General features: G+C 43.7%; 1 protein-coding gene across 1 annotated transcript; it reads left to right on the top strand.

Moving 5' to 3' along the window:
• Nucleotides 1-785: 785 nt before the first annotated feature.
• On the top strand, nucleotides 786-2,522 carry foxl1 (forkhead box L1). Its single transcript, XM_075471141.1, has one exon. It carries the CDS (start codon nucleotides 990-992, stop codon nucleotides 2,094-2,096), a length of 1,107 nt encoding a protein of 368 aa, XP_075327256.1. The 5' UTR covers nucleotides 786-989; the 3' UTR covers nucleotides 2,097-2,522.
• Nucleotides 2,523-10,670: the final 8,148 nt, after the last annotated feature.

The raw sequence follows: 10,670 nt of genomic DNA on the forward strand, positions 1-10,670 counted from the left end.
TACACGGCCCATGTTGTCCTTGTAAGGAAATACAGTCCTGCAGCTTCTCCAAAAACAGTTAAATCAGAGGAGTTCTGCAGCAGCACACATCGCTGCCGTGATGCTTCATATCAACAGCTGCAAGCTTGAAACTGCAGGCAGAAGTTAAATTTGTCACACATTTATCTATTATTTCTTTATATTTCAGGTGAACTGGAACTCTCACTGATTAATGAGGGATTTTTCTCATTAAGACAAATAAAAAATGATCAGAAAATATAATTAAATTAATCAAATATATATACAACAGCTGTGGTTGCTATTTTTCACTAATTCTACAAGTTTTATTGCTGTATAATCAAACACTTTACACCTGTGTTATTGTGATTATTGTTGTAATAGCACCAGTCATCCGTCATTAAAGCGAGATTCTCTGAACTGACGGTTTTTGTTGGACCTGAGTTGGACGCGAGTCTAAAGAAACTGTTGAAGTTATTTTCGCTTTTACACTTTGTTTTGATTTGAGTGAGCCCACAGCAACTCCCCGAAATGTTTGCTTGTTCTCTCTGTGTGAGCAACTCGCAGCGTCAGGGGTGGACGTGATATTTCAAACAGCACATCAGCGCGTTTATGTATTGGGTGCCCGGAAATTTTTCCAAATAAACACAGCTTGATTCGACCTGGGTGGGCAGACTTATCAAGCGACTAATTCTGTAAACAGATGAGGGAATAAGCCGCCACCTGATTGGCTCTTGGGCGGAGGAGGGGAGCGCGAGGGAGTTTCAGCGCAATGAAATTTTAATTAATGTGGGTGGGCTGAGAACACCGCCGACTGTTTATGATGGACAATTTATTTCCCAGCGCAAAGTCAACATAACACAGCAAACCTACAACAATTATTAACATTTTTTCTGGGGCCCTCATGAGGCTGGAGACTCAGTCAGTGGAGGAGAGGAGCTCCGGGAGCAGACCCAACTTCCCCCGCGACACGCTGCAGCTTCCCCGGCACCATGGCTCTCTACCACGGCCGGCTGCCGCCACTCGGGATGACATCCTCGGCTCTGAGCCTCTCCGGACCCCCGCTGATCTACTTGTACGGAGGGGACAGCGGAGGGGTGGTGCCCGCCGCGCTGGGCTTCGTGCCGGCCCGCCAGGAGCCCCCGCAGAAGCCCCCCTACAGTTACATCGCGCTCATCGCCATGGCCATCAAGAGCGCGCCGGGGCAGCGCGCCACGCTCAGCGGCATCTACCAGTTCATCATGGACCGGTTCCCCTTTTACCACGACAACAAGCAGGGGTGGCAGAACTCCATTCGTCACAACTTGTCCCTCAACGACTGCTTCATCAAGGTGCCCCGGGAGAAGGGGCGGCCGGGGAAAGGCAGCTACTGGACGCTGGACACCAAGTGTCTGGATATGTTTGAGAACGGAAACTACCGGCGGAGAAAAAGGAAGACCAAGAACCAGCAAGAGGTTCCGGACTCTAAAGCAGCTGGACACCAGCGCAGCAAGGCTTCCAGGGACCCTCAAAACCCTCTGAGACATCCGCCTGACTCCAGAACAACCCGGATGCAAGCCGGTGAGGAGGCGAAGGACGCACAAGCAGACAATAAGCTGGTGCTTGTTGAGTTAAACCACGCGGAGCAGCAGCAGAGACTCAAAGTGTCCCCCGGCCAGGACGCGCTTCTGCCCGCGGAGAAGAGCCTGGGCGACCCGCAGCCTGAGCCCTATCCCGTTCCGAGGCACGCTCCGCTGTGGGTGGGGGGCGCGCATCCCCCGGGTGCGTTCCTGCACCGGGAGCCGGAGGACAGGAGGCCGGCGGCCGGCGGCAGAGAGAGAGCTCCGCTGTGCACGAACTTGGCCCAAACTCTTTCACAGGAAAGGCCGAAAAGAAACGTTCCGCGAATGGCGAAATCCAAAGGCTTCACCATCGACAGCATCTTATCGAAAAGCGAAGAGGAAACGCGCAACAGCATCCTGGATGTGTCCGCGGAGAATCCGGCGTTCAGCTCGTCCGTGGTGCTGAGCGCGCGTCCGCACCAGCTGTACCAGATGGGCTTCCCCTTCTGCTCCTACCTGTCGCTCACCTGTCCGGACAAAGCGCTGCATTTTAAATGAGATGTCTGTTTTTTTTACGCACAGGCGCGTTCATGTGAAGTCTGTTTTCGGCTTTACATCATGAGTTACTGTTCACTCTTGTAATGTTTGCCATCTTTATCAGCAGTGATGTTCACACATGGGCAAAAGCGCAGCTCATCTTTACGCATGCGCCACCAAACGCGTAAAACATCCAAAAGCAGAGGGTAAAGGAGGATGGTTTCACTGCTGATGGTGAACAACCTTTAAGAGAAAGACTTTGTAATTTAACAAAGAATCCTGAATGTCACGACTGGGCATGGAGTTGCCTTACAGACAGTTTAATACTTAATCATGTAACCAAGACTTATTATACCGTCCACTCTGATTTAAATTCATGCATTTTGTCTCCAAATTAAAGTTATTTTGGTAAAATATGTTTCTATGATTTATTAAAGCAGAAATCTTGTTGTGTGACTGTACGGTTGTTTCCTTTTTTAAGAAAAAGAGGCAGAAAACATTTGCTTTAAATGCTGAATTTAAGCACGTTTCAGCTGTTCTTCAGTTTTCTGTTGTGCATTTCATGAAACTTATCATCAATTAGTGACGAGAAACAGGACAAATCCAGGACGTTAATACTGTTTTCTGCCCAGCATTTTAACACAGATGAGGACCTGGTGAACACGACTTAATAATAATAATAACTTTAATGAGGGCTGGGCGAGTTAACTCGTTATTATCGCGTTAACTCATTAATTCTTTAAAGCCGTCACATATTTTATCGCGCATTAGCGCAAGTTTTAGCATTTATTTTACTATTGTAAAAGTCTGTAGCTCACAGGCTTTTATTTTGTAAAAGTCTGTTGCTCACAGGCTTTTATTTTGTAAAAGTCTGTTTCTCACAGGCTTTTATTTTGTAAAAGTCTGTTGCTCACAGGCTTTTATTTTGTAAAAGTCTGTTGCTCACAGGCTTTTATTTTGTAAAAGTCTGTTGCTCACAGGCTTTTATTTTGTAAAAGTCTGCTGCTGTCTGCTGTGGAACAGGAAAAGAAAGTAATCTTTGGATCCACCAAACATGGAGAAGGGTACGGAACTTTTACTCGGCCATTTTCATGTTAAAGTTCTTCCAGACGGCGGAGTGGACAGAACCAAAGTCATCTGTAAACACTGCCAAGTTGAATTGTCTTCTCAGCGTAGTAGTTCCAGTCTAAAATATCACTTAAAGGCAAAACACACAACTGATAGCAGCAAGTCATTCAAGGAAACAGACAGTGGAGCGAGGCTTCTACATAAAAACTACAGAAAGATGCTGATGTTAAAAGTGTGTTTGCACAACAAATGTTATGGCACTTTCATTCATATGGCAGCACATTTAAAATAAAGCTAAATGCTAAAAGCTATACACTACTTTTGGATTCATTTTTGGATTCTGCGTACAAATGCGATTAATCGCGATTAATCAGGGAAATCATGTGATTTATTAGATTAAACATTTTAATCATTGCCCAGGCCTAATATTAGTTTATACAGCGCCTTTCAAAGGACCCAAAGGTCGCTCATAAAAGGTGTTGAGGAGGAGAAAACTGCTCATGAGTTGCTGTGATTGCTTCTTCTGAAACTGATTTCCTTTTAAAACGAGCATCTTTAAGGCTGCTTCCCTGCCTTTGAGTAGTTTTTTGTTCCATCTTTGTTAAATCACATATTCTGATTACATTTGTAAATTCCCACAAAGTTCAGGCATTCCCTTAATTAATCATTTAAATATAAAAATCTACAGTAAACATGTAATCAGTCAGCTGTATCACACGGTGGGCATCACATGTGAGATGGATTATCAAACCAAGGTCCCAAAGAGCCACGAGTTTACTTCATGTCACCAATTTCTACATGATAACGATTGATCCTAAATGTATTAAAGATACACATCACTGATCAAAAACATGCAAACCACAGTTCTTTTGCTTCTAAAATGAGTTTCCAAACCGATTTTCTCTGTTTGTTCATCAACCAGCAATCAGAAAGCTAAGAGAAGTCGTGATATTCCCATCACAGAACAGCCATTAGCGCCGGCTCCGGCTGTTATTCTGAACATCTAAACGTCTGACGGTTATTTTCTTTAAGAATCAACCAAAAGTGTATGCAAATGATGAAATGGGCTCATTGTGATTCCCACGTTTCAGTGTCTGATCATCTGAGGATGTCCCAGCTCAACCTTCAGAAACCATCGATCAACACACATCTCATTTCATACATACAGAAAATAACAGAAACTTTTAAAAGACTTTATTTTTGCTGCTTCCTCTGAGAAACAGAGAAGTTTGAAGAAGCCCAACGTCGTTACACAGAAGTGTCGAGATGAGAAAACTCAGCAGAATCCAAGTTAGTTTTAAATATGAGACAGGAAGGAAGGGTTTCTTTAGGGGGGTTAAAGGGACAGTTCGCCTCTTTTGACATGAAGCTGTGTAACATCCCATATCAGCAGCATCATTTCTGAACATCTTCTTACCCCCTGCTGCGTCCTGTGAGCAGAGTTCCAGCCTCGTTTTGGTGTTGATGAAGGTAGTCCGGCTAGTTTTAACCCGGACTAAGAGATCTGAACACATCACAGCAGCTTTAAAATCTTTACTCTGGCTTCCAGTCGGTCACAGAATAGATTTTAAAAGCCTGCTGATGGTTTACATCTGTGATATGTTCAGAGAATATAAAGCCAGCAGAGCTCTGAGATCCAAGGACTCAGGTCAGCTGGTCCAGTCCAGAGTCCAGACTAAACATGAAGAAGCAGCATTTAGCTGTTATGCTGCAAACAAGTGGAACAAACTGCCAGTGGAGACAGTGGCGAGTCTAGAGTCTGTGGGGGCCCTACCGACCAGTGTTCGTCACCAAAACATCTGACACCAACGAAAAATGTATGAAATAAAACCTCTTTTTATTCCAAACATGAAAAACGTTGTTATTTTTAAAATATACATGTAAAGAATAAATAAATAACTAAAAAAGACTACGTTGTCTACGTTGGCACTTGATATTCGCCTGTTGCTATTTATCTACCGGGTGTAGCTGGCCATCCAATAATAATTGTGTTCATTTAAAGATTCTTTGTGACAAGTAGAGCTGTTTATGATATAGATTTCATAAGTATGGTTTTTATTTTCCACTAGCCTTGAATTTCCGGCGAACGTTGCCAACAATCGCAAACACTCTGAGGGGCTAGTTCTCCGAACATAGCCTACAGTGGAACTCTACGTGAGTTTGACGAAGTCAACAATGCAATTATGGAATTATAGAATGGCATGTTAACGAGACAATCTTTGACTAAATCATTTCAATTTAACCGTTCAAAGAAAACATGTTCATCACGAACGTTCGCCACTGTTTGAGACAGTTTATAAAGTAACTAGACAATCTTTCATTGAATGCACCTCAGCTCTCGTGGCCCCCTAGTGGCTCGGGGCTCCAAGCAGTTGCCTGTTGACAAGGTGCGCCTCTGAGTGGAGATTAAACTTTCACCAAATGGAGACATTTTTAAATCCAGGTTAGAAACATTTCTGTTCTCATGTGTCTATGCATGAAATCTGCACGATATCTTTGAACTTATCTGGACTGTTGCTTGTTTTAATTATTTTAAATTATTTTATTTGTTTCTCTTTATATTCTTTTATGTATTTTTAATGCTTCTTCCACTCCCTGCTGCAATGCTTTTATTTTATGTGAAGCACTTTGAATTGTTTTGTACATGAAATGTGCTACAAATAAATTTGATTTGATTTGATTAGTTGGCTGTATCACTGCCTGCTGTGCAGACAGAGCAGCAAACAGCGTAACAGGCGCGGCTGTCGGCAGGCGGCAGTGATACGAAGGGAGAGAAAATAGGGCCAAGAGATTGTGAGCTCTGACTTTTTCCTGGAGAACCATTTTGTGATGCAAATGTATTACTCTGTTGAACGCATATTGTTCTGAGAAGCAAGACGCTTTATTTTTTAAACCCCAGCCAACTAGCCGGACTACCTTCATCAACACCAAAACGAGGCTGGAACTCTGCTCACAGGACGCAGCAGGGGGTAAGAAGATGTTCAGAAATGATGCTGCTGATATGGGATGTTACACAGCTTCATGTCAGAAGAGGCGAACTGTCCCTTTAATGCAGGGCATGCTGGGAAAAGTACAGCAATGATAACAATGTTTATGAGTAAATCATCCCTTTCCACCACGGCTGTTGCTAAAACATCCAAAGCAGCTGCAGCTGACTCATAAGGCTGATATTCACTCTTAGAAGCTTAGAGACGGTCTGACTCCTGGACCTGTTCTCAGAGGAGCCAGAGGAGGTTCTTACCCCTGGACCTGTTCTCAGAGGAACCAGAGGAGGTTCTGACTCCTGGACCTGTTCTCAGAGGAGCCAGAGGAGGTTCTGACTCCTGGACCTGTTCTCAGAGGAGCCAGAGGAGGTTCTGACTCCTGGACCTGTTCTCAGAGGAGCCAGAGGAGGTTCTGACTCCTGGACCTGTTCTCAGAGGAACCAGGGGAGGTTCTGACCCCTGGACCTGTTCTCAGAGGAACCAGGGGAGGTTCTGACTCCTGGACCTGTTCTCAGAGGAACCAGGGGAGGTTCTGACCCCTGGACCTGTTCTCAGAGGAACCAGGGGAGGTTCTGACTCCTGGACCTGTTCTCAGAGGAACCAGGGGAGGTTCTGACCCCTGGACCTGTTCTCAGAGGAACCAGAGGAGGTTCTGACCCCTGGACCTGTTCTCAGAGGAACCAGAGGAGGTTCTGACTCCTGGACCTGTTCTCAGAGGAGCCAGAGGAGGTTCTGACCCCTGGACCTGTTCTCAGAGGAGCCAGAGGAGGTTCTGACCCCTGGACCTGTTCTCAGAGGAGCCAGGGGAGGTTCTGACTCCTGGACCTGTTCTCAGAGGAGCCAGGGGAGGTTCTGACTCCTGGACCTGTTCTCAGAGGAGCCAGAGGAGGTTCTGACCCCTGGACCTGTTCTCAGAGGAGCCAGAGGAGGTTCTGACTCCTGAACCTGTTCTCAGAGGAGCCAGAGGAGGTTCTGACCCCTGGACCTGTTCTCAGAGGAGCCAGAGGAGGTTCTGACCCCTGGACCTGTTCTCAGAGGAGCCAGAGGAGGTTCTGAATCAGATTATATTCAGATTCATTCAGATTATAGATTCTGAACATCTCTTCTTAACTAATTTCAGGTGGCGCTGAACGCTGAGTCGGCCCGTCTGAATGACTTTTCTCGGTGTCATTTTGACTGTAAACAGCTCAAATAATGACCCGGAGTGGACCGGCCCTTCCTGTTTGTCCACAGACGCTGCTTCCTTCCACAGGCTGTGATATTCGCAGCGTTACACAAACACGATGATGCAGCTCCGTTTTATCCTAAAATTTCCTTTAAACAGCCTCAGCTGTGCATTTTAATGCAGTTTGATTTCTGCTCTCTGAACATTTCATTCAAAGCAGTTTGGTGCTCAAAGTCTAATTCAAACAAAACAATCGGATAAATAATCAGTCAATTCACAAATATTACTTTAAAAACGTTTATATCCAAACACTGAAAGATAACTCCAGGTAATAGATGGAGTTTCCTGTTGAGACTGCAGTGAATTCTCGTTGTTTTTCCAGTGGTTCACAACAAATAGAAACGTATAAACCGAGGTTTTCGTCTCGGCCCACAGTCTATCTGCACTTCCTGCTTCACATGTTTACAGCTGTTCTAACACGTGAGGACTTTAAATGCGAAACATATCGATGAATTATTCAGATAAATCAGCTGATTTGTGGCACCAGAGGTCCTGAGTTCAGAATGTCTGATGTAAGAGGTGAATTAAGATGAATTAAGATGTTTACAGTTTTTCTCGATTGGTTTGGCTCATTTCTTGAAACTGAGATGACATTCCTATAACTATAGGGTCACTTGGCCAAACAGACTTGCAGTTCTTCGCAACACTTGAGATAACCAGCAAAATGTCATATGTCTCCCAAAACGTTCATTCTTGCTTCAAAATGAAGTCCCTGTCCCATATAAATAGTCAGTACCATAAAAATGGCATAGATCCTTCTCAATTGCTTTGGCACATTTTCATTCATTTTGTCCTCCTGTCAAAATAAACTGGACGGTGCAGCACAACTACATGGATCCTCATCACATGCTCATATCGCTCCAAAAATAGTTTACCCATATGTCAAAACTAAATTCCTTTCTCAGACAAATCATCAGTGCTTCCAAAATGCATTGTCCCTTTGGCATTGTGTAAGCACTGCAAGTCAAAATGATTAGATGTTTTGTCTTTATGGAAAAGGTCTAGCTAAAGGAATACAATTTTCACACCACACACACTGCACTCATTCTGCTGAGGAAATTGTAACTATTTTTATTCACAAGTACATTTTTACACATTACTGTAGGTAGGAAAGAAAAAAACTACAAAGGAAAAGGTATACAATATAGGCCTATGTATACAAAATACAAAAACCTGCAAGAACCAAAACCAAAAACAAAATACATTACAGTAGCCTATGTTACAGTAAAAAAAAAAAACCCAGTCAAGCATCACAAATGAAATACAGTAATATTCTGACTACTCTGTGTCACCCTCCTCATCTTCCGGGCCATCCATCCGCTGCAGTCTGTTTGGCCATAAATTCTCGTCAACATCGCATCTGATGTCTTCTCTAGCAATGCACCGTGGGAAGAAGCGCCTTGAATGCCTTAGTCATCCTCTACACTGATCGCCTGTGATATCCTCACAGGCAGCATCCATCGCATTGAGGAGGGACCTCTGGTTCTGAGCATGATGCTCATACACTCTCCATCTCCAAGCAGAGAAAAATTCCTCAATAGGGTTAAGGAATGGAGAGTAGGGAGGAAGTGGGACATTATGCATCCTTGAATGTGTCTCGAACCATGCCCTGATGCGTTGGCCACGGTGAAAACTGACGTTGTCCCACACAACAACAAACTGGGGTAGGTGGAGCCCTTCGAGACCCCTCTCGTTCTCTGGAACTAAATCTAAATATAAACGGTCAAGGAAACGTTCCAAAATATGTGTACTGTATGGTATTCCAATTTCTTAAAGAATTTTGACAATTGAGCAGACTATTCTGCAGATGATGACTTATACAATGAAATTATGCTGACATGTTTTGGAGAGAACAACCATTACACTGAGAACCAACCAATTGGGATAGGTCAGCAAGATGCACTTTTTTGGGAAATGTTCTAAATGTAGGCTGATTGTGTTAAATGTAGGCCACTTGTACATAACCATTTGCAAAGATGTACTAAGTGCTTGAGACATGTACAAAGCATTTGAAATGTGATGAAAGCAATAAGAAATGCCATTCTGTTCTGAGACACCGTCTGTTAGTTTGGGGATTTGTCCATGTCATTTTGAGAATGTCATCTCAGTTTCAAGAAATGAGCCAAACCAATCGAGAAAAACTGTAATATCCTTAATAAGGTCAACCTGTGTAGGGATCTTGGGTATAAAACTTATACGCAGTTGTATAATTCCTGTGTCTGTCCAATTTTAGATTATGGTGCAGGAGTTTGGGGTTATTGTAAGAAAACAAAATGTGATGCAGTTCAGAACAGATCTATGTGCTGCTTCCTTGGTGCACACAAAATGGCCCCCAAACTCGCAGTATGTGGGGATATGGGATGGGAGCCATATCCCCACGTATTGGCATGTATTGTTGTAATGTTTTAAATACTTGAACGCAGTTTTTCTAGAGAATATAATTGTTTTGTATATGGGATTATTCTCCATCGACTCTTTTGGGCTTTCACATGCGCGAGCCTACAACCAGCCGGTGAGTGACATGCTGTTTATAAAGTTGTTTTGTAACGTCCCCATGCCAGTAATGTGAGAACCATGCATATGGTTTTGATGGTAAGGCTTGTGACTTTATTGTCGGATGGTTTATAAAGTGGTGTGACGTTTCTGCAGTGTGCAAGTTGTTGTTTTACGTGGAAGGGTTAGCGCTTGCCCCTAGCCACCACATATTAGCCTCGCATGACAGGCTGAGCGAACAGCGCGATCTCCACACAGGGAGCGCAGATTTGCACCTGTCTGTGTCCTACTATCAGTATTTGACAACCTCTAGCAATGGAAATGCGCTTCAAATGCCCCGGAGTTCCCCTTTAAAGGTGACATGGTGCGACTGTGGAATAGACTCATCAACATGGCTGACAACAGACTTGTCAAACAAATTTTTTTGTGGAACCTCTCAAAAAATAGTCGTTGGACAAATGAACTTTCCAGTATATTTCATGAAGTAGGTCTCCAATATATATATAGAAATACATTATCCTGTAGTGTCAAACAAATTAAGATAATATTATTTGAAAACTATAAACAAAATTGGGCAGAATAAATTCTGTACAAAGCTAAACTGAGAATGTATTGTTTGATAAAGTCTGTCTACCATCCAGAGCATTATGTCACCCTGAACCCCAGCAGAGCGCAGAGCTCTGTTTGGGCCCAGTTGAGAAGTGAAGTGGTATCTGGCGGTTGAAACTGGACGTTTCCATGCAATCCCAGAGGAGAACAGAAAGTGTCACCTGTGTGACTTAAATGAGGTGGAACATGAGATGCATTTTGTGTTTTACTGTCCTT

The sequence above is a fragment of the Odontesthes bonariensis genome, chromosome 7 (genome assembly GCF_027942865.1).
Source record: "Odontesthes bonariensis isolate fOdoBon6 chromosome 7, fOdoBon6.hap1, whole genome shotgun sequence".
NCBI lineage: Eukaryota > Metazoa > Chordata > Actinopteri > Atheriniformes > Atherinopsidae > Odontesthes > Odontesthes bonariensis.

Bases quoted from the DNA above. Each gene is read 5' to 3' on its own strand.
- foxl1 (XM_075471141.1), top strand. From the start codon at position 990: ATGGCTCTCTACCACGGCCGGCTGCCGCCACTCGGGATGACATCCTCG.